The following is a 26,075-nucleotide window of genomic DNA, read 5'->3' as shown; positions in this document are numbered from 1 at the left end:
ATTCAGTCAGATATGCTACCTCTGCTCCATTGGGAGGCAACTTATTCCAGTGTTTGACAATCTGCTGCCCATAGGTGAACTTAATGAGATCCAGTATGCTGTTATTTCAAGATTTTACTTTTGAGTTGCCTTGGCTCTTGTCTCAGCTACTAGGGAGATGGGATGTTCCTTCTTCATTTTACTCAACCTTTCAGCACCTTATACAACTCAATTGAATCTCCCTTTAGACAAACTTTGCAGTACACATCATCTAAGCCAATCTTTATATGTGCATCTATTAGCACTTATCATTAATCTGGTAGGCTTCTAAACCTATCCAGAAGTTCAATGTCTATTTTTTTATGTGCAGTCTCTAGACCTGAATACAATATTTTACATGTGGTGCAAACATCATTTTGTATAGAAGAATAATGAGCACCTTCTCCCTACTGGCAAATGTCCTATAAATCACGGATAGGATAACAAGTACCTTCCTAACCACCTATCTGCTCTGCACAGAAAAGTTCTTATTAGATTGAATCATAACACCCAAGTCTTTATTGTCTTGAACCACTTTTACATTTTACATTTACAATTAAACTTTATTTGCCAGTTTTTGGACCATATATGCAACCAATCCATGTCTTTTTGAAGCATCGTAGCCTGCCTAGGGTTGTTAACTACACTTCACACCATCAAATCATTAGCAAACTTTGGAAGCTTCTTTTGAATAACCTTGTCATTAGCACTTATCAAAATTAGAAATAGGAGGAGAGCCAATACCGAACCCTGATGGACCCAGTTTGTTACAATGGTCCACTCTGAAGAAAGACCTGACCATTTACAACAACCCTCTCTGAATGCCAAAATTTTTACCTAGATCCAACTGCTTCATGACTATAACATAGTAATTTACCAAATTAGTCAGGTATGATCTCCCATTAACGAACCCATGATAGGATCTATTCAAGATACTACTCTTTGAGGTGGTGTGGTGTATCATCACTGAATCCATTATCTTCCCTACTGCAAAAATCAAATCTACTGGCCAATAAATACCCAATGTCTGTTTAGAACAGCCATTGTGGAGACACAGCACTTCTCCAGTCAAAGAGGATATTCTAGAGCAGGGGTGGGCAACTTGTTTCGTCAGCGAGCCGAATGAAATTTTCGTATCATGATGCGGGCCGGAACATATTGAACGATTTAATAAAAAAAATCAGAACCTAAAAAACGTTATATTACTTGAATTACCAAATTATTAATGTATTTTTAAAAAAAATATCTGAATGTCCGATTATCATTGAAAATGTGGCATTCGGCATCAATTTTTCTTTTTTTTTTTAATTGGCTCATTTTATGGGCTATAAATTATATTAAATTAAAAATTGTAATAATTAGAAAAGGCATAAAACATAAAATATCTCGCACCAATATTATTTTTTTCAATAAGAAGTCAAACCCAAAGGAACTTCGTTCGATCGATGCTACAGTAATAATTAGGAAATAACTCTTTGACGCTGCGTAGAATCACTTGGTTACTGTTGTACTGGCCGCGATTCCCGATTGAACCGAATTAAGCCGAACGTTTACGGCGAGTGTAGTCAGGTATGGATTTTCTATATTTATGCATTTACCGAGGGGGCCGGATTCAACATCGTCGCGGGCCGGATGTGGCCCACTCCTGTTTTAGAGTCTAATGAAACTCTCGTTAACATTTTCAACAGTTTGACACAATCACATGCAGCCTTTTTAATTATAAATGAATATATACCATCAATCCCTGGAGCCTTGCCTTGCCTTCCTTTAAATTCAGCAGCTTTTCTAACAATCACTTACCTAAGATCATAACATTACTTACTGAACAAGAAACCAACTCTTCCTTAACATTCCCCATGGGCTTTATATCGACTTTCCACTGCAACCGGCGCCTCCGTAGCCAGGTGGGCAGAAGCAGCAGTGCGCAGCACACACTTCTTGATTAGACTGGGGGTTCGAGCCCATGACCACCAAATACAGAGGATGCAGAAATGTCAGGGAATGACCACTGCATATACCCAGAGCAATATGGCCTTAGTTGCTAATGTTCCTAAAAACCAAATAAAAACAACAAAACAACAACAGCACTGCAACCAGTCAAGGGAATTATTTGATTTATTCTCTTCTTTTTTTGTTTTCGAATATTGAGAAGAACTCATGATTCCAATTCTTAGCTCTCTTTGCTAGTAATCATTAAAAAAATGCCTCAATTTGTTTTAGCCAACATTATACCATAAGTGCCTTTGTTACATATTCTCTTATATGCTCATAAAAATTTAAATCCCACGACTGTCTGTTTATCTGCAACTGTCCCATGCTTGTTTCTTTTGCTCAGTTAAATACTTTATTTCATTAGTCATCCATTTTGCCATATTATAGTTAAGAACTTGGTATGAATACATTTTGCCATCTTATAGTTAAGAACTTGGTATGAATACATTTTGCCATCTTATAGTTAAGAACTTGGTATGAATACATTTGCATAGAATATTTGCATCCAACACCATAGTTAACAGAGCACAAGAAATATCTCGATTCTTATAGTCTTCTTCAGTTTGTTCAAAAAGTCATTCCAGCTTTCGTATTCCAGTCATTTAGAGGCAAGTTGAAGTTGCCTGTAACGAAAGGACCATAGTTACTAGCCTATGCAATCTGCCTCAAGAGATTTTTGTCTTACTCCTCAGCATCATTTGGCCTGTAACATATCTCCACTATCATCTTCCCTTTACTGCAAGTACCATAAGAAGAGATTTGCTGAAATGCAAATACCCTCTCTATGTTCTTGACAAATTTCTGTCAGAGTGAGAGTATCCTCCTACTCCCAGTCCTGCAGCATGATGCGATCCCTGGATCAGCTCATGCAGTGGATAATTTAGGTCCTAAAAATAAAGTAACTGCCCCTGCATATTCCCCACTATCCAGGAATTTCCAATCATCTTATCAGGATGCTTTGACTAATCACATTTGTTTTATGCAGCTTCCTGGCAAGAGGTTGAATTAATTATTTCTATGGTAAAATCAGTTGTTCCCTTGTTATAGCAGGGTAGAGCCATTTATTGAATTACATGCCCAATGAGCCATTAATATATTGTATCTGAATATTGCCATGTATTTTGTGGCCGATTTGCTTGTTTTATTGGAAGAAAAACCATGCAATCCTCACATGAGACCAACTAACTTAGCCATGCTGTGAACAAACCAAAAAAAATTATTTGTCATTGACAGGATTCAAACCTGGTGAGAGGACACCAACAAGAGTCAAATCTTGCATGTTCTGCTGCTGCAGAGCATTATCGAATAGAGCAGCATACTAATCTTAATCCATATTCTCTCGCCTTGGACCACACGCAAACTATGATCTTCACTCCTGGTCGGAGGCAATACCTTTGTGTGTGGCAGGTCTAGATGTAAATTGCGACGGGGGAATCCACTTATACCCTAATATGGAGGAAGTTATCATAATTTCAGCATTGCCAATCAGCTTATGAAGCAGCTAATTAAGGTCACCCTGCTTCTCCAGACAGAGATTAATACATGCACACACATTTTAGTGCCATTCGTGGTCACCATGTCCCTACTTTCTGATTACATGTTATCCTATTATATAATTATTTGCTGTGCATTATTTGAATAGTTGATAAAGGTGCACATCGCTCTGAAAGCTAATGTGTATTACATCTTTTTTTTATCACTTTTCAATCATTCTCAACATCTTTGTTTTATGGTTTCATGCTTTTAATCTTTATATTTAAACTGTATATAATTTTAATGTTTTTAATAAAATTCTTATTTCTTCAGTTTTGCCATTCATAGAAAGAGATTTCTTTAATAATAAGTTTGTTATTGTAATATCCTTCTGATTAACCTCTATTGCAATGATAATTCAGGTAATTTCAGACTAACAATATCGGTTTAATGACACTGTAGCAGTCTGTGCCTAATGCAAACTATGCTAATCTAATTGAGATTATTTAAATTTTAATCTCCCAACCTAGACACTAAAGCGAATGTCCATCTGTGGAGATTGGGGTCAATTTCATTTTTAATGGCACTTTTAATTTTAATGAAAGTTTCTGTTTAATTAATCTAGAATGGAATGACTTACAGGAATTTATGTTCCATTTCATACTAAAACATGTCTGTAACTAGATAACTAAAAAAAATATTGTATTTTCTTCTATATATATATAGTATGTTGAAATCAAGTAATCAGGAAAATGAATCAATGTACCATCAGTGGGACAGAGACAAACATATTTTTTTTTTAAATGGTGCACACATTCAACAGTTCGTTTGTGGCAATCAATGTAGCACCTACATATTGCCTTCTATCAACTTATTCAGGGCTTCTAATTTATCAGCCAGGGTGAAAAGTTCAATATGGACAAATTTTTCTGTTCATACAGAACTGATATAATAAGGAACTTGCTGGCATTCCTACCTGCCCACACTAAACTCTGCTTAGTACATAATAATAATGATGTTTAGTAATAATGTTGTTTTCTTCAATGCACTGTATTTATTTCTGAGGGTTATATTCATCAAAATAATGCAAAATTAGCATGGGAGGGAAAGAGTGATTCTAATATTAAGAAATGACTGGGATTTTGGCATCAAACAGCTGGCTGCACACAAGCTCAGTCAGCACATCAAATTGGTGCAAAACATAATTATACCAACATAGGTTTGAGTAATCTTCAAACAAAATGTTTGTCCATCAGAATTGATGTAATTGATGTAAGGAGCTTGGCATCATCCCTGCACTAACCTAGCATTAACAGGTAGTAGATATGTATCACAGATTACCATCACATTGAAACCCAGGAGCAGAATTTAAACTGTACATGTGTTTTATCTTCATTTCTAATTTTTCCAATCAGTAATATAATTTTTTATTTTTTCATAATTGGGGGGGACACCAAGAAGAGCTGCACATGCCACAAATGGTGCATAGGTTGGCCACATGGCATAACTCATTTGTCACTGTGCAGATAATACATTTCAAAGGTATTACTGCATTAAAAACTCATTTAACTTAAAAAAAAAAAAAAGGAAACTGGCATTAATTATGATAACGTCCTTTTATATCAGATAATATTAAAAATAAAGACATTCTGAATAATTAACAAAAATTAACATATCTCCAGAATAAGGCTGAAATTAAATCTTAATAAACTAACAACATAATATATATAAAGTGAACTGTCCATTTTAAGTTAAGTATTTTTCCACTGCATGTGCCACAACTAGTGCACATACACACAAATGCCACTGATTGGCCACCCCTAGTATAAACCATTTGTCAATGTGCAGGTAAACACTTCAAAGGTATTACTACATTAGAAACTCATTTAACATTTAAAATAAAAAAAATTGTCATTAATTATGATGAAAAACATCCTTTTGGTTTTTCATGCAACAATTATGAACTAATTCTTAAACAAAAATATACATTCGAGTAAACAAATTACAGAGATAGGCACTCTGTCATTAGTGACCATTCATGATAACCAATCACTTATTCACTTATACAAGGGGGGGGTAAAAAAAAGATTTGTATTTGCCCAAAGTTGTGATAGAAATATGAAATTTTTTTTGTTTGATACTTTGAAATCTCTATAGCAACCACACAAATTTTGGTTTTGATCTGACAATTCATTTTTTTTTTTTCTTTGCAGTGCTGAATGAAGTGGAGTGTCACAATGGATAAAGTGGAATACAGATCAGTACTTGATTAGACCGGGGTTCAAGACCATCACCACCAAATACGGAGGATGCTGAAAGGTCAGGGAATGACCACGAATGATGCATATCCCGGAGCAATATGGCCTTAGTTGCTAATGCTCCTAAAAACCAAATAACAACAACAACAGATCAGTAATTCGGTTCCTCTTTCTGCAAGGGAAAACATCCAAAAACTCATGAAGAAATGGTCAGCATTTATGGAGAAGGCTGCCAGGTTTAATGTTGTTGCACACTGGTATAAACAATTCAAATGTGAAAGAACCTCACTGCATGATGAAGAAATCTCAGGCCATCCAGCAACTGCTGCAACAGAAAAGTGTTGCAAAAAATTGAGGCACTAACCGTGGAAGATCCCTGTATTAGCATCAAAGAACTAGGTAGCTGCAGAGCACCAAATTAGTGTATGATCTACGGAGAACATCAGACACCAACAACTGTATATGAGTAAAGCGTCTGCAGGGGCTTAGAGGGGAAACAGGTATTCTGTGTGTTATCAGACACTCAGTCTAAAACACTGATGGATCAAATATCTTTCTATTACAGAAGATTTAGGAGAAGTCCAGTTGGCCTGCCTCCTAAAATCCACTCATGTACATCTTCTCGATGGTAAGCCCTATTACTTCCCTTAGGTGGCAACGAATGTGTAGAGTGGTTCTCTTCAAGATGCCTGGTCAGCGTGAAGAGGAAAAGACCAAATGCTCCAGCATATGACAGCACGACGAAACAAATGGCCCTCAGTCCCCAGCAGCTTTCACTCCTCCTCTTACGGCAGCGAGAGGATCAGAGTGGAAGCAGATGGTGTTAAGAATCTCTGGGTATGACCAGGCTGCCATGCACGGAAATTGAACTTGGCCTGTTACAACGTAAGATCGCTCATCAGTGAAGACAGGATATTAGAGCTGGAAAAGGAATTAGAAAATGTGAATTGGAATATCATCGGTTTGGCCGAAACAAGAAGAAGAAATGAATCACTTATAAGTTTATCAAGTGGAAATCTGCTGTACACCAATGGAAACAGTGAAAGGAGTGAACGTGGAGTTGGCTTTCTCGTCCATAAAGATTTAAAAAACAACATTTTGGAATTCAAAAGTACATCACCAAGGGTGTCAAGACTAATACCCAAGGTATTAGTACCCAGAGGAACAAGCTAAAGGTTATAATTATTTATGCACCAACATCGAGCCATGATGATGAAGAGGTTGAAGAAATGTACACCGAAATTGAGAGTCTTCTAGATGAGCAGAAAACCCACTACACTATTATTATGGGGGACTTCAATGCTAAGGTTGGAAAAAGAAAAACAGTGCAGAAAGGGGAACTATAGGAAATTTTGGAATTGGTGAAAGAAATAAAAGAGGTGAAAGACTTGTGGAATTTGCAGAATCTCAAGGACTGTCAGTAATGAACACTTTTTTCAAGGAAAGGGTGAACAGAAAGTGGACATGGAAGAGTCCAACTGGATTAACAACTAATGAAATCGACTTCTTCCTCACTAACAGAAGATATATCGTGAATGATGTTACCGTCCTAATTAACATAAATGTTGGAAGTGATCACAGAATGGTAAGATGTATACTTGATATAGATGTAGGAAAGGAAAAAATTGACTCGAGTAAATAATACAAAGGTCTTTGGGATAACAGAAGAGGGAAAAAAGCAGTATTTACTGGAACTTAAGAACAAGTTTGAGCTTCTGCAGACTGCTCAGGACCAAGATATTGATGAGGAATATTACAACTTTCTGAAAGTGATAAAGCCCAAGAAACCTATAGGGAAAAAGAAATCCAAGGAAGAAAAATTTAGTCAAGAAACACTTGTTACGATGAACCGAAGGCAACAAATGAAGAGCAAGTTATACTGAGTTATGCAAAGCCATTAGAAAGAGACTCAGAGAGGAAATAAAAAGATTTAACTCAAGAAAAGTAGAACAAGCATTAAGGGAAAACAAAGGATTTAAATCAGCAGCCATGAACAGTAATACAGAAAGACAACTGATACTGAAACTAAATAGCGATGGTGTACTTATAAATAGCAGAGAAGGCATAATTCAAATAGGAAGGCTACTATAGAGAATTATACAAGGAGCGAGGGAATGACGCCAGCAATGGGGGAAGATGGATCGCAAATTAGCAACACATACGACATGCCCGATATTCTTCCTGATGAGGTAGAATATGCATTGAAGGAAATGAAGAATCAAAAAGCCCCGTGGGAAGATGAAGTTACTGTACAGTTGTTAATATTGGGAGGAAGAGACATAACACAAAAACTGACAAGGCTCTTCACAAAGTGCATTAGAAAAGGTGTGACACCTAAGCAGTGAAATAATGCAATCATAGTTTTGCTGCATAAGAAAGAAAATAAATCAGAAATTTTAAATTATAGACCAATTAGCTTGTTATCTCACATCTGCAAGTTGTTCACAAGGGTCATTACTAACAGATTAGAAAGAATACTTGATGAGAATCAACCGAAAGGGCAAGCTGGCTTTAGGACAGGATTCTCAACTATGGATCACCTTCATGTAATATCACAGCTAATGGAGAAAGCAAATGAATATAAAACACCATTATGCCTGGCGTTTGTGGATTATGAAAAGGCATTTGACTCCATAAAGCATAAGGCAATGTTTCGGGCACTGGAAAGACAAGGCACAGATACTCCATATATTATGATTTTGAAGAAAATATACGAGAATGCTACCTCCTTTATTAGACTAGGCAAAGACAGTAGCAAATTTAAAATTGAGAAAGGAGTTCGACAAGGAGACACAATATCTCTGAAACTGTTTACTGCTGCCCTTGAGGAAGCTTTCAGAAGATTAGACTGGTTGCAGAAAGGAGTCAACGTGAATGGAGAGTACCAAAACCATTTACAATTTGCAGATGACATTGTGGTCATAAGCCACGATCCCAAAGAATTAGAGGAAAATCTTAATCAGTTATGCAGAGTTAGTAAGGATTTTGGACTAAAGATGAATACGGCTAAAACAAAAGTAATGATGAACAAGTATGCCACAGAAAGGGACATAATAATTGAAGGAGCATTAATTGAAAAGGTGGAGTCATATACTTATCTGGGACAAGTTATTAGCTGTAATAATGATAAATGGCTGGAAGTCAAGAGAAGAATAAATTTTGGATGGATAGCATTCAGGAAATATAGCACATACTGAAGAGCAATATACCAGTTTGTCTGAAACGTAAAATAATTAACCAATGTATACTCCCCACCATGACTTATGGAAGTGAAACTTGGGCACTCACCAAAAGAATGGAAGAGAAGCTGAGAACTACACAGCGAAGAATGGAACGAATTATATTGGGAATCAGACTGTTAGATAAGAAGAGAAAGACATGGATTAAGCAGCAAACTCAAGTAAAGGACATTCTTATCAAAACTAAAATGGTCTTGGGCAGGACACATAGTTAGAAGACATGATGACAGATGGACTAAGAAAATAGCAGAATGGTACCCAACAGGAGCTAGAAGAAAACCTGGAAGACAACGGCAGAGATGGATAGATGAAATTCATGAGTTTGTGGGTAGTAAATGGATGGTGATTGCACAAAACAGAAGGAACTGGAAAGTTGCTGGAGAGGCCTTCATCCTGCAGTGGATTGAAAATGGCTGATGATGATGAAAGTGTCTGCTAGATGGGTTCCCAGACTTCCGATCCCTTACCATAAGAAGGAAAGGGCACAGTGTACACAAAATGTTGGTGATGTGGCAAAAAAAAGCAAGAGGAGCTTTTTCATGGCTAGTCACCACGGATGAAATTTGGATCCATCACTACGACCATGAAACTAAATGTTAAAAAAATGGAAGCATGTAGAATCACCACTCCACAAAAAGGCAAAGGTGCAACCAAGTACTGGCAAGGTGATGCTGTCAGTTTTTTGGGATTAGCATGGTGTAATACTAACAGATTACCTTCAAAAGGGCTATACTATGATAGCAAAGTATTATTCCAACCTTCTCATAAAGCTACATGCTGTTATCTTCTTCTTTTCCCACGTTATATGGGGTCGGCTTTCAATGTTCCCAATTCACACTTTACATCCTCTTCTCCTCCTCTAGTTGGATTAACTTCTTAACTGGAACACATCTATTGGTTTTGGCATAGTTTTTATGACCAGGCATCCGGTTGTCAATGTGAATTGGGAACATTGAATGCGACCACATATAACATGGGAAAAGAAGAAGATAACAGCATGTAGCTTTATGAGAAGGTTGGAATAATACTTTGCAATCATAGTATAGCCCTTTTGAAAGTAATCTGTTAGTATTACACCATGCTAATCCCAAAAAACTGACAGCATCACCTTGCCAGTACTTGGTTGCACCTTTGCCTTTTTGTGGAGTGGTGATTCTACATGCTTCCATTTTTTTAACATTTAGTTTCATGATCGTAGTGATGGATCCAAATTTCATCCGTGGTGACTAGCCATGAAAAAGCTCCTCTTGCTTTTTTTTGACACATCGCCAACACTTTGTGTACACCGTGCCCTTTCCTTCTTATGGTAAGGGATCAGAAGTCTGGGAAACATGCTGTTATAAAGGAAAAAAAAGACAGGAAGGCTATCAAAAGGTGTGTACCTGCTCCACGATAATGATCCTGCGCATGCTGCAGTGAGGTGTTCCCACAAATGTGGTTTTAAAAGATTGCCGCATCCTGCTTATTTCCCCAACCTTTCACCCCTGGATTTCTTCCTCTTTCGTACCCTGAAGTCCTTTCTTCATGGAAAATATTTTGCTACTGATGATGAGAGTTCTGCTGCCGAGTCCTGGTTTGAAAGACAGTCAGTGGATTTCTACAAAAGTCGCCTGCGGATATGAATTGAGAGGCGGAAAAATGTCATTCTGTCAGGTGACTATGTTGAAAAGTGTAATACATGGTGTTTGTTTCAACCTTCTATCAAAACTACTTCTGGGTGAAATACAAATCATTTTTGAACACCCCTTCCCACCCCTTGTAATTTGTGTCATGTATTTAGTGCATTACACTTTGAGGGCATTTGATTTTTTTTTATCAAATTAAATGAATTTTTTTCTTTTTTTGTGAATAGAAATGAAAAGCAAATACAGTTATTTCCTTGTCGATTAATTACTATGGTTATAACTTTATAGAATGCTTAATATAACTCTCTAGTTTTAGGTTCTCCACACAAACTATTCAGTTCAATTACAACTCTCTCTCTCTCTCTCTCTACATATATGTATATACATATGCATTGCTTCACAAATGACACAATTCATGTGCATTGGGAGATCAAAATTGAGAGTAGGAGTGTGCTATAGGCCTAATGACTCTGATGAGTATAATAAGAAACTGTTCGGAGAAATAGAGTGGGCCAGTAAATCAGAGAGTCTTATAATGGGGGATTTTAATTTCCCAGATATTGACTGGAATTTGGGGGCTGGTCACTCACACAGTAGCAAGGCTTTTGTGGATTTATTGGATGATTGTTTTCTACATCAGCATGTTCGGGAGGCAACTAGAGGGAGTAATACTCTTGATTTGATTATCAGTAGTGATTCTTCATGCATTAAGAATCTGCAGATAAATGAACCACTTGGTGGCAGTGATCACAGTGTGCTGAAGTGGGAGTTACTCAAAGAGGTAACTACCATTAGGGGTAAAGGGAAGGGGTATTGCTTTCGTAAAGGCGACTACAATGGACTGAGACAGTATTTAAATTCTATACAGTGGGATCAACTGATGATATTGCCAACAGCAAATTCAAAATGGGAAGCATTCAAAGAACTTATCGTGGAAGCTACTAGGCTTTACATACCAACTAAGAAATATTGTTCAAGGTTTAGGCCTAAATGGTTGTCAGATGAACTAATGAGGCATATGGCAGAGAAGAAAAATGCATGGGATACATACAAATTAACACGTGACACGGACGCCTATGATAGATACAAGTTGATCTGTAACCAAGTTACAAAGGAGGTTAGGCAGGCGAAGGCAGATTACGAGAGATCCTTGGCAAGGGATGCGAAGAAAAACAGCAAAGAGTTCTTTACTTATGTAAACTCTAGAAGGAAGGGGATGAATCAGATTGGTCCACTTGAGATCGATGGGTCAACTGTTGATGACCCTGCTCGGGTAGCTAACAAACTAAATGAATACTTTGCATCGACATTCACACATGAGGAGTTATTCAGCGAGGGGAATGCCAGAGGTGTATTCAACTCTAGCAGTAAGCTAGAGAATCTTGTAATAACTGAGAGCAAAGTGGAGGAGAAATTGTTGAAGATAAACACAAGAAAGGCACCTGGGGTGGATGGGATCTATCCAATTATATTAAAGGAGGCAGCAAAGGAGGTAAGCAAACCCTTAGCCATAATTATGAGAGCTTCCTTGGACTCAGGGGAGGTACCCATTGACTGGAGATGTGCAAATGTGACCCCAATTCACAAAGGGGGATCAAAGGCTGACACAAGTAATTATAGACCTGTGAGTTTAACTTCTGTTCCCGGAAAATTAATGGAGGCACTGGTGAAAGAAGCACTGCAGGATCATCTAGACAAGACTTCAGTTATAGCTAGGACACAGCATGGTTTTGTTAAGGGGAAGTCTTGCCTGACCAATTTGATTGGATACTATGATGCAGTCACAAAAGAACGGGATGCAGGGAATAACTTTGATATTATATACTTGGATCTTAGAAAGGCTTTTGATACTGTTGCACATGGAAGACTGCTGCACAAATTGGAGCAGTGTGGCATTGGAGGCAAGTTGCTGCTATGGATAAAGGGGTGGTTGAGGGGGAGAAGACAGAGAGTGGTAATCAATGGACACTGCTCATCGTGGACTAATGTTATTAGTGGAGTCCCTCAGGGTTCAGTATTGGGGCCTTTATTGTTTTCTGTATTTATAAATGATATTGATGATGGTATATCCGGCTTAATGTCCAAGTTTGCAGACGATACGAAGGTTGGCAGGGTTGTCAAGGACACTACTGACACTATGCTGCTGCAACAGGATTTGGAAAGGTTGAGCAGATGGGCTTCGAGGTGGCAAATGAAGTTTAACATTGACAAATGTAAAGTACTACATATGGGAAACAGCAACCCCAGAGCAACGTATCAACTCTGTGATACTACACTGACAGTGGTAGAGAATGAAAGGGACCTGGGGGTGGTGGTGCAGGCAGATATGAAGTTCTCTGAGCAGTGCAGACGAGCTGCAAGAGTAGCTCATGGTGTATTGTCAATGATATATAGGAATTTTTCTAGCAGGGATAAGGAGGTGATTATTCCCTTGTATAAGGCAATGGTCAGGCCACACCTAGAGTACTGTATACAGGCCTGGAGGCCTCATTTCAGGAAGGATGTAGAGCTGCTGGAACGAGTACAGAGAAGGGCAACTAGATTGGTGAATGGGACAAAGGGGTTCTCTTACGAAGAAAGGCTTAAGTTTTGCAAATTACAGTGTCTGGAAACTAGGCACCAGCGGGGTGATCTGATAGAGGTGTACAAAGCCTTGAATGGTTTGAGCATGCTCAATGCTGATGGGATTCTTCCTCTAGCTCAGAAAAATCACCTGAGAGGGCATAAATTCAAATTGAGGAAAGACAGATGTAGGATGGATGTGCGGAAGTTTGCCTTTAGCCAGCGGGTGGTTGGTGGGTGGAACAGACTTCCATCCCTTGTCGTGGAAGTTGATAGCCTAAATAAGTTTAAGGCTCAGCTGGACAGGTATTTCGAACGAACAGAGGGGTGAAGTGGAAGTGGTTATTTTTATTTATTTATGTTACTTTTTTTTTTTTTTTTTTGGCTGATGCTGCATAAGCTTGCTTTCTTGCATCAAATGCCTCTACTAATGCTAATGCTAATGCTAATTATATAACAATACACAAAAAAGCATACAGACTGTCTAATGTTAATAATACTGCATTAAAACCACATTAATCTACAAATTTTTTGAAAATACAACTTGTACGAAATAAAAGAAATAAGGGCTGCATTTATATTTGTCTGATTTTAATGAAATTTAGAATGGTTTGAGAAATATTTTTTAAAAGGTCCAAATATAAAATTTCATGAAAATCTGTCCACTGGGAGTGGAGCTCTTACATGCATATGAATGTACATGGTGAAGACAATATAATGTACTGTATATGCATATATACATATATATTTATGTATGCAAACATATCTAAAAAAAAAAATTTAACAAATCATGTACCAAGTTACCTTTCTCTCAAATCAGATGCACAGTCATCACAAGGATAAAATCTTGAAAACAGGTTAATAAAACATTTCATATTCTCTTCTTGTGATGATGATGGTTTGTCTGGAAAATATGCAGCCATGGTATGAAGGAACGACCATGTATTTCTTCCTAATTCTTCTCTATTTAATGGACATTCTACGTGGGCTTCAGATTTCTAAAATATGCCAAAAGGAAAAATTAGCAGAGAAGAAAAATTTAAACAATATTACTTTAGTAACATAAACAATCTTTATCTTAGTCTTTATACTATAGTGGTTTAATATACAGGGTGTATCACAACATGTGGGACCTAATTCAGGGATGGATTTAGGCAGTAAAAACAATAATAAAAAAAAAACAAGAAAAAAAGTTCATGTAAACATAGGCCTCATTTTGTCATATTTCTGAGTTACAGCAACTATCTGCTTATGTTTCTAGGAAATGCTCAAAATGACCACTCAGCCTGAAAAGCCTGCAAATGCCTCATCACAGACCTCCTAAGCTGCTCAAGAGTTCCAGGTGCTTGTTGGATTTGCTGTTCTGTTCTGTTGCTGATGGGCCCACCATCTGAAAACAGTTTTCTAAATGAACCAGTTTCCATAAGGCATTCATGTATTCTCTAAAAGGTCTTATTTGGCACATAACAATCTGTATTGCTTCTAACAAGTCCATGCACGAGATGCATATCTGCCATGTCTCAATTTGAATACACTTCCATTATCACATCAAATGCACAATATCAAAACAATAACAAATTTCAAATGTAGAGCCTTTGTCAGGAGACCTAACCGAAATCACTCAAAGAACAATACAGGATCTTGTTTACATAACCATCAGCAAAGCCCTATATGAGATATCGAGCACTGTTTGTAAACAGCTGAAATGGAGCCAGCTATGCTAACTCAGTTTGTGGAAACAACTGCTGGAACACCAAAATGGCTGTAGCTTGGAAACAAAGCAAAACTAGACCTATGTTTATGCTGCCCATTTAGCTTTGATACATCTACTCCCTGCTTGACATAAGGTTGCTAATACAGACCCCCCCTGCTGTCTGATAACAGAACCAAACAGTTCCAAAATCAGTCACAACTGGGCCTTTAGTTTTTAACTGATAATGGATTCACCTACTCAGTGATATCTGATTAAAAATGATATTAGTTACTTTTCATTGACTATGTGGACAAATGTAACTGTTTCCAAAGAGCATAAGCTCAAGCACTATCAGTGGAGGAGACATCACCATCCTATAAGGGTCAACAGTAAACCTAATGCACAGTAGCATCATTTTAAAGAATTATTTCAATTTATTAATAACCTACGTTGAAATAGTATCCTGCTACTTAAGTACATCAAGATGTTTTTTTAATTGTGAACACTGTTACTTGTTACTCTCTACCGTGTATTATCAGCACTCCAACATTGTTTTTTTAGATTATTTCCTTTACAAATCTTTCCTCATGTACCATATCAGTCAATAACTAATCTGCATCTTTCAAAAATACCTCATAAATATTAATAATAATGGGACAACTGAAAGTCCAATCACATTTTATTTATTATATTAACTAAATGTGTTTATAAAGCTTACTTTCTTTTAGTAAGCAAGGTGCTTCTTTATCTAATCATTTATTTATTAAAAATGATCTAAAATTCATTAACAAATATTTAGCTACTTTTTAATAAATAAATACAGTTAGATAAAGTAGAATCTCAGATTAATAAAATTAAGGAAGAAAACCTCAAGCAATGACACTGTTTAGTGCAAATGCATAATTATCTGCCCACCACTGAGAAGAAGTTGCCGACTGGGCTAGCCGGGTGGGTAAAGTGCCTGCCTAGCAACCCAAAGGTTGCGGATTCGAATCCCGCCTCAGGCATGGATCAAAGTACTGCAAAAACCTTGGGAGGTGCATTATGGCCACAGAAGCCGATGCGCCAACAACTACCAAAAAAAAAAAAAAAAAAAAACACTGAGAAGCAAACAATTTCGAAACAGCTGCCTAGTTCAGAAATGCACTTTATTAATTTTCAATTATCCAGAAAATTGACTTATAAAGAGGATGTGTTTACTAGAGAACAGTACACATCTCTGTTTATAGACATTATAATCTCTAAAAAAGTAAATGTATTCCAAGGTAAGTGCATTTCATCGATTTTACTCTATGAAAAACCATGAAACCATTAGCCCAGATCAACTTGGAATAAAAATCTGCCCCCCCTGACAAAAGTTCCTATTGGAGGGGCAAGATTTGAACTAAGATAAAACCCAGAACACAGAAAGGGAAAAAAAAAATATATATATATATATATCACTGAACTACATCAGAGGGACCCCCTCTTTGTATTGCTAAAGTAGCTGATACTGAATGTCTGCAACTTCTCAAAAAAAAAAAAAGTTTACAAGACACTTTATTCCTTTGACTTTGTTGACCAAAGCATAATCAATTTTTTTCACTTTTTACTGGAAGAACAAATATAAAATAACAGGGAGCAACAGAAGGCCAATTCTCAGGGAGTTTACTTTCAGGCAGCACATTATGGATCATTGAAATAAGGTTTTTTTTTTTTTTTTTTTTTTTTAATGGTTTGAGCAAGCTCAATGCCGATGGGATTCTTCCTCTTGCCCAGATTACTCGTCTGAGGGGACATAAATTCAAATTGAGGAAAGGCAGTTTCAGAATAGATATGCAAAAATTTGCCTTTAGCCAGCAGGTGGTTGATTGCTAGAATAAACTTCTATCTATCGTTGTGGAAGTTGACAGCTTAAATAAATCCAAGGCAGAACTAGACAAACATTTGGAGTGAATGGATGGGTGAAATGGGATTTTTTTTTTTTTTTGGCTGATACTGTATAAGCTTGCTTTCTTGCATCATATGCCTGTACTAATGATAATGCTAAAACAATATTTAGTGAACATTCCTGTATAGTCTAAAGTAAGAAAGGTTAACAACACCAAATTCGGGACAGATTCTAGGGGAAATCGTATCCTTAATATATTCTTAATAAATGTTTAGTATGCATCTTTTTCTGCTTAAATCCATCCCAAATTTAGTGGTGGGTTAGTCTTTACAATCTGATACCTGCTTCTGATCGACCAGTGCAAGTAGCAGTGATTCCCACCTCTCCCACCAGTTGCTTTTTACTTAGTGTTAGAGAATTCCCCCACCACTGTTTTAAAATCAGGAACTCATTTTCCGATTTTAAAACAGCTGCAAGGGGGAATAAACACACTAACTAAAATGGATACTATATACTGAAGGGGTAAGAACTTCTGATCACTGTGAAGAAAGCTACAAGTAGGAGGGGACTAGGCATGTCAATCACTGCTACTCACAACGATCGATCAGAAGAGGTACCATATTGTAAAGACTAACCTTAGTGGTGTAATCTAATCTGACCTTTTTTCACTAATGGAAATGAAAACTCATACTACAAATGAAAGTCGGGTTTACTGGGTCTGCCCATTGTATTTTTATCGACTACTAGCTTGCAGAACAGCATTCACTTTAATTCAAAATCGTGATTAGCAGCCAATCAGCACGAATCAGTGGGCAGAGCCACATCTGTCCATTATTTGCTAATTATTATTATTATCATTATTAATATCAGTTTATTCATTAAACAACCCTGTACAGATAATATCTAGGAGGGTGGTTCATACATACAACAAATCAAATTAGATAGTAACATACAATAACAGATATTTATTTAAAGTATACCCAGTATAAAATAAAATAAAATAAAATATTTCCAGAAGCTTTCGGAACTCGTGTCCCTTTCTCAACTGACAGAATTTTTGAATACATTACAAGCAAAGTGTGGCACGTTACTCATTCGTCATTGTTGTAGCACGGACGTGTGCTGCCTTGCGCCAGTGATCATCCATCAATAAAACGGTTGTCTCCAGGATTGGATGTATATACATCCAATTGGATGTATATACATCCAATTGGATGTCTCCAGGTTTGGATGTATATACATCCAATCCTGGAGACAACCGTTTTATTGATGGATGATCACTGGCGCAAGGCAGCACACGTCCGTGCTACAACAATGACGAATGAGTAACGTGCCACACTTTGCTTGTAATGTATTCAAAAATTCTGTCAGTTGAGAAAGGGACACGAGTTCCGAAAGCTTCTGGAAATATTTTATTTTATTTTATTTTATACTGGGTATACTTTAAATAAATATCTGTTAAACTATGGACCCCAGTACTCCAGGCCCATTTGTCACTAACATACAATAAAATATCAGAAAATACAAAAGTAAATAACAAGGAAAAATTACACAGATACAATCATTAACACAATGAATTGAGTATCTTAGTAATTCTGTTGAACAGTATTCCTCTGTCCTTTTAGAATCATTTGCAGACACTATTTCATGTTCTATACAGATTATTTAGAGTTCATAGGTGCTCAAAGTCTCTTGTTAATGATAATTCTTCATTCCTGAATGCCTTTCTTAATTAAATTTGTAGACTAGTATACATTTCTGCTGCACAATGAACTTCCTGAAAGTTTTATCATGGCAGAACCTGTTCAGGTCGATTTTGAAGTCCCTAAAGAGCTCCAGAGTATCAGTAGGAAACAGCCACCTTAATCCCACTGTGTTATGGAGGGCGCTATGAAGACTATGAGGATAGTCGAGCCTGGCATCAGGGTGAGGCCTGACAGCAAGGTTTTCAATTTGAAGGGCATCCAAACTCCCAGTTAGAAGTTGTGCCAGAGTGGAGATATTATGTAAGGTGACAATCTGAATCCATGGAGCTACATTCAAGTTTCTGTATAGTATGGCTTTAGCTATTGTAAAGGGCTTCCTGGCAATATTAGTCACTGGAACACCCAGTATTCCAAGCTGAGAAACTTCCTAACATAGGTATTTGGGACAGAGGCCCGAATTATTGAGGCATAGAGGGAAACATTGGGTCACTAGTTGCTGGTTTTGAATCCCAGTTGTTTCTTGTCTTACAGCCCAGATGGCAGCTAGAGTTTTTGTTCTGGTGTTCTGAAAATGCCTTTGAAAGGTGAGGCCCTCGTCCCATGTCACTCCTAGGTCAGTGATGAGCTGACTTTCTTAACCTGTGCTCCATTTATAGATAACTCAACTTGATACTTATCTTTTTATTAGTTATCGTCAATTGTGCTGACTTGTCATAGTTTAGCCATAAGCCTATTTTACATAAATATGAATGCAGTACATGACACTTTGTATTGGCATGGATATTGACATCGGTCACAAGAGCTCTTTCGATTGAGACAACAAAATATTTTATATCATCAGCATAAGAAATAAAATAATAAATTCTGCACTAGAAATGGTTCCAGGGCGGCAGTGAACAGCAATGCTGTTAAATACACCCTCACTTGGATCATCCCTGAGGGATGACCCAAGTGAGGGTGTATTTAACAGGGTCATCCCTGAGGGATGACCCAAGTGAGGGTGTATTTTTCAAGAAACTCTTGATGTATAATTAGGTGCCTACACTTCAAAATAGTCTTGATAATCTGTAATAGTTTGCCTTCAATGCGGAAATAAACTTTCAATATATTTTTGAGTGTGGATAATGATACATTATCAAAAGCTGCCTTTGTGTCAAGAAATACGATATCAATTTGGACCTTTTCATTTAAAGCTTCTTGTGTTCTGAAGAGCATCTCCAACAAATTAGTAGTAGTGCATCGTCTCGGTATTATGATATGGAGGCAGAGAGGCCCGTGTGCAAAACACTGGTTAAAGCAGGGAGGCTGTTGTTATTTGGAGCATTAGCAACTAAGGCCATATTGCTCCGGGGATATGCAGTGGTCATTTCCTGACCTTTCCACATCCTCCGTATTTGGTGGTCACGGGCTCGAACCCCGGTCTGATCAAGAAGCGTGTGTTACGCACTGCTGCTCCTGCCCACCTGGCTACGGAGGTGCCGAAAAGCAGGGAGGATGACTTTTTCAAAGAGCTTTAAAAGAGAACTGATTGATATGGGCCGAAAGTCTGAAGGATTCTTTTTTGGCACCAGCATCACAAAGTAGTGATTCAATCTCCGGGGGTACTCCACCTTTCAGGATGTTTAGAATATGTGCAATGACACACTGCCAATATAGGCACTGCATATTTTAAATATAAATATAGGGAACCCATCGAGGCCGATCGGAGATTTGTTAGGCAAGGAGTTAATAGCATCGATGAGATTTTCTCTAGAAATAGTGATGTTGAATAAAGCATTCCCGCAAATGCCAGCTCTTGCTAAAATATGCTGTGCCATACCCTCTGGCTGATATTCTTGGATATTTCTAGCTTTATCTTCAACTGGCAGTTTTTCGAAGAACTCCTTAGCCCAGTGTCTGAAAGCGTTTCTTCCATTTCAAATTTAGTAGCCTTTTTGCTCACGATTCTTTTTAAATGTCAAAGTTTCTAATAACCTCTTCATAGCATGCACATAGTTTCTTTTTCAAGAAAATGGCTCTTTTTTCATTGTAGTCCTTGAGGTCTTCATTAAATCATGATTTTTCTATTTCCTATAAGCCTTTTGCTTGGCCACAAATGCCTGTTTTAAATACTCGCTGAACAACAGGTTAGTTTTGTTGGTGATTCTTACCTCTTTCGAGGCACCCAGGTCAGCAATACGTAAGAGCTCTTTCTCAATCAAGTTGGTAGCTTCTTCCACTGGTTTATTGTATAGAGCATTCCAGTTGTAGGTCTTAAGATGTTTTAAAATAATCTCAGATCTAATATACTTAAGAGGGTATACATTCTTGGTATGATGAGTTTGCTCATTGATGCATTGCTCACCTGCACTATTAGAAAGGGAAATTTCACAACAAGTTAGGTTGTGATCCGACAGGAATTTAGTTTGAGGGGCAAATTTTCAATATTTATCAGATTATGATACAATAAATCCAAATGCTGCTCTCCCCTAGTTGGAAGCATATCAAGTAGAGTCAGCATATCAAGTAGAGTCAGTCCTAAGGTTTGGAGGGTTGCATCATTGTGTCTAGAGCTAGGCATATTGGTCTCCAGTCATAATCACAGGAATATCAGCGACAAGATTCTCTGAAATCCACACAAGAAGCTTGGTCCTGGTGTCTGCACCGTGTTCCGGCAGAAGATAGATAAGGCAGACTTGGATTTTTTGCGCCTTCCTCCTGAAGGAGGTGAATGTGGCTTCAAAGTTTTCACACTGACTTGGTTTAATTCTTGTAGGATGAAGCTTTTCGTGATAAAGGATTGCAACTCCTCCACCCACCCCTTATCTTTTCTGCTGTTACCAATAAATTTGAAACCACAGGATTGTACCAGCAGATCCAGTTGCCTGTTATGATTTAGCCAAGCATCCATTATACTTATAATGTCGTATTCTTCAATGAGTAAGAAGGTCTGTAATGTATGCAGTTTGTTAACAACACTTCTAACATTCTGAATAAAAAAACAGATGGCCTGGTACTCTCCAGATGGAGAATTCTGTTTCTTTAGTGGCTATATAGGTTGATGTGCACTACTTGATCTCCGCACGTAAGCTGTGTTCTTTTCTCGATATCTTTTAAGTAGTACACCCAGTGGCCAGTTATATTCAAGGATCAGATTTAGATTATCAGAGGAACATGTGAGCACAAATGACACATATGAAGGGTGCCTTGTTTCCAACTATCTTACTTCTGTGTGGATGCTGAATCTTTGAGCAAACAAGCCTTTATGTCATTTGCCTGCATGTTTGGAGCGTGCCTAGTAACAAAGGCTTTCTCTCGGGTTCTAATGGCTGTAATATCGAACCTCCTTACCAATTGGCCATCTACTGAGAGGTTTTTATGCGTTGTATCTACATTAAACATATAGTTCAGAGATTGTGTAGAAGAATGAGAGTTATTATTCTGGAATTGGCTATTGTTTATATTTGATTTGGAAGATGTTTGTAGGTTGACAACCTTCTAAGGCCATAATGACAGCATCTAGGGCCATATTGCACTGCTGGTTGTTATATCCCAGAAAAGCTATCAAAAAGATTATGATGGTCGTTCTATTACAGATACACAATCAATTTTGATATCCAAATGTCAGAGTTGCTATTTCCAGCTCGAATTCTGTTTTCATTGGCTAAACACTGTCATGTAAACAAAATGAAAAATTCGTATTGTACCACTATTTTCTTTTGTTTCTGCTTTAGCCAGCTGGCTCAGTCATATACAGTACCTGACTTATTGAAAGTTGTTGTTGTTTTGTTTTTTTTTAGGAGCATTAGCAACTAAGGCCATATTGCTCCGGGAATATGCGGTGGTCATTCCCTGACTTTTCCGCATCCTCTATTTGGTGGTGACGGGCTCGAACCCCGGTCTAATCAAGAAGCGTGTGCTACGCACTGCTGCTCCTTCCCACCTGGCTACGGAGGCGCCACTTACTTATTGAAAGAACTGTCTGGTAAATGTTTTAGCTATTTGTTTATTTATTTGTTATTATTATTTTTATCTTATTTTTACTATTGAGTTTTATATGAATTATCACTTCTTCTTGAAATAAAAATGAAAGCCTAATATCCGTTTTATTTTTTCTAAATTGCTGGTCAACGAATTTTATTTATTTTTCTCCAACCTTAGCAAACTATTACATTGAATTACAGTACTATATTATTCCAAGCCTGCTGCTTTCTTAGGAAAGCATGTTTTAAACTTCGAGGAGCATTGGAAGGGTACTAGATTGTAAAGACTAAACCTATTTTTTTTTTCTTACCTTACTTTCATCTTTGAAATTTCCTAATTGTGTTATCTGAATTCCTTGCAGATTCGCCCAAGTTTTAAAATCTGAACACGCTCTGCAGGGGCGCTTTCTATTAGCAGAACTATATACATCCTCCGGCGCATCGGAGGCAGACATATTGAATTCTGCGACCTCTTTATTATTAACAGTTGAAACCAAAAAAATATTCTCGCTTTACAGTATTGAAAATAAAATTACAAAAAAAAAAAAAACATTCCTTTTTATATTCAACCAAGGAGTTTACCGCTTCATTGTTACGGTACCTAAATTCTGCTACTGGCCTTGTCTGCTGTCTAGTGGACAAATCTACAATAAATAAAATAACAGATATCAGTTTTTGATTAGTAATCAAGATACAAAATTACCAACAACCCTAAATGGCACACAGGTCAGAGGAGCTTAAATGTAGGAATAAAAAACCCATACATCAGTTTAAAATAGCACAATAATCACTTAAAGAAACTTAAGCATCACGTAAGATTCATAGTCTTCAATAGTAAAGTTCAACAATGGTACAACAACCTATCTTTCTTTGCAAAACTGTACAACTCTGACATTGATCGCCCAGAAATTTGGGAAGTAAATGCGCCGGAGAATTCCTAGGAAAGCGGCACGATCCAAACCAACACTGGCCCCCTCTACTGACCCGACTCCGATTAATCGAAAAGCACTTTCCATTCAGCACTCTGTTCTTTATTAACGGATTGAATTTAGACCCTATCGTAATAGCTCAAAACAAATCTCTCCTGTCACAAGCGGCTGAACTTATACTAAGGAATCACAACCGAATTAAAAATAACCACAAGGTTACATCTTTCCTCTCCTTCACCCTGACTTTACAGTTTAGATGTCTGTGTGTTCACACAAAACCCTAGGGGGCTCACATCTGATGAGTATGAGCTTTGCACACCCAGGGTTCTGAGCTGGATATCACCATTCTTCTCTCTCTCTCTCTCTCTCTCTCTCTCTCTCTCTCTCTCTCTCTCTCTGGGAGTAATGCAGAATTTTTTTTGGCTAATGCAGCATGTCTCAGACTTCCTTGCACCATATGGCTAATAATAATAATAATACCTTCCTTACGTCAGGTAACTTCTGTTTTTATGTATTCATGAACTACATTTTTTTGCATTAGCTATGTGTACTGCTCGAGAATTTAGTGCTAGCCAAGTCACACCAGTTGTATGTAGTTAATTTTTACTATATGTGTGTCATTAATACTTCCTATTAGTTGTATTATATTCAAAATATATGTTTCTTTATACTTTACTGTAAGCCCCTATAGTTGTTTCATTAGTTGTCCCTGGGGAAATTTCAATGGTGCAACGTCACTCAGTCACGTTGTATAAAAACCCACAGATTGTTCAAAAAATGTTTTATAGTTCTATTTTGTTGTACAAATACAGCACAACATCAATTTCTGGAGTTGTCTTTCATTACACTATACCATGGCGGAGTTGAACTAACGTTCAGGAGCCGCTCTGGGTAACACACATCCACGGTTGTACTTTCCAACGTCAAGGGGTCGAATCCAGTCAACGAGTGCAGGAACTTTTATGGGCTTTGTTAACAATATACTATGGTTGGTCGTTGTAGGATTTTGAGTGCATCAGCAACTTAGGTCATATTGCGCCGTGTATAATCTGTGGGTAAATTGCGTATATCCTGCGATCGATTTGCTGTTTTGCTACACGAAAACTCCAAGTTTCGGGGAGAAAAAATTATGCCAACCTATCCTGAGACCGATTCAGTCACAATCTGGCTAACTCACGTCTGACGTTTAATAACGGTGCTAACCAACCGACTAATTCATCCAAAACTGTGCTACCCACGAGGGCAGCGTTTCCCAAACTGGGGTCGGTAGACCAGTTCCAGGGGGTACGCGACCATATATATATATATATATATATATATATATATATATCTTGCACTATAACTTATCTAATTATGGTATATATATATACCATAATTAGATAAGTTATATCAGGTTCTTGCACTATAACTTATCTAATTATGGTATATATATATATATATAAAATCAAGAATAATGGTATAGAAAAGCTATTTAATATAGGGGGTACATATGTCTGGATTAAAATAACATATCTTATGGATTAGGGACACTGCGTTAGCAAAACGTACCCTACAGCCATGTGTATATATATAAAATATTTTATGTATAAAATATTGTACGTAGAACGCGTGAAGGAGATTTATATATTTAGAATTAAATATATGAATTAATTAAATGTAATAATGTATTAATTTAATATTAAATGTATGTTATGAAAAAAAGGGGAGGGGATAAACCGGAAATTAAAATAACGATAAGAATTGCAAAATGAAAAATTGAAAAAACGACCAACGTGAAATAACATTGCGGTGTCGTTCACAATTTTAGTCTCATTATCAGAGGTCATCCACCGAAATTATGAAAAAGACAGCAATGCTCTTACTTCTGTTTCCGACATGCTCTGTATGCAAAGGTGCACGTGTATAATAGCCACGTGGTACCAATACAAATTTAGATTTTGAATTATGAGTAAGCATTTTAAGGTAAAGTTCTAATAAACATATCATAACCTTTATTAGAACTTTACCCTAAAATGCTTACTCATAATTCAAAATCTATATTTGTATTGGTACCACGTGGCTATTATACACGTGCACCTTTGCATACGGAGCATGTCGGAAACAGAAGTAAGAGTATTGCTGTCTTTTTCATAATTTCGATGGATGACCTCTGATGATGAGACTAAAATTGTGAAAGACACCGCAATGTTATTTCACCTTGGTCGTTTTTTCATTTTTGCAATTCTTATCGTTATTTTAATTTCCGGTTCATTCCCAGCCCCCCCTTTTTTTTCATAACATACATCGCTCCCAGTGTATACTGTATATTTATTAGTTTTAATTCTAAATATATAAATCTCTTTCACGCGTTCTATCTACAATATTTTATACATAAATATTTTATATATATATATATATATATATATAACCCCAGGGGCTCACATCTGGTGAGTATGGGCTTGGCACATCCAGGCTCTTGAGCTGGATATCATCATTCTTCTCTTCCTTGGTGATTCCCTTCTACTTCTGTCTCTCTCAGAATTTTTTTTTTGGCTGGTGCAGCAAAAGCCTCAGGCTTCTTTGCACCATATAGCTAATGATAATGATATATATACATGCATATAGCGTATTCATATGTTATACACTGGTGTATTCCGTCGATGACGCGAGGAACTTCAGTGGACTTTTTTAACTCCGTGGCTGAGTTAGTCGGTCTCAGGCGTAGATAGCAAAGTTTCCCCCCAGAAACTGGGGTTTTGTCGTCCAGCA

General features: G+C 37.3%; 1 protein-coding gene across 1 annotated transcript in view; it reads right to left on the bottom strand.

Annotated features, from left to right (window-relative positions):
- Alr (Evr1_Alr domain-containing protein Alr) overlaps positions 1-22,853 on the bottom strand; it is a 29,333-nt gene extending 6,480 nt beyond the window's left edge. The window contains exons 1-2 of the mRNA XM_090378347.1: positions 22,710-22,853; positions 13,972-14,165 (exon numbers count right to left, since the gene is read on the bottom strand). Of these exons, the coding sequence (XP_090234473.1) occupies positions 13,972-14,165; positions 22,710-22,853 (338 nt within the window). The remainder of the gene's footprint in view (positions 1-13,971; positions 14,166-22,709) is intronic.
- Positions 22,854-26,075: the final 3,222 nt, after the last annotated feature.

Source organism: Mastigoproctus giganteus, chromosome 7, assembly GCF_048544385.1.
Source record: "Mastigoproctus giganteus isolate SK-2022 chromosome 7, ASM4854438v1, whole genome shotgun sequence".
Lineage (NCBI taxonomy): Eukaryota > Metazoa > Arthropoda > Arachnida > Uropygi > Thelyphonidae > Mastigoproctus > Mastigoproctus giganteus.
This window is presented reverse-complemented; position numbering and strand designations above follow the sequence as displayed.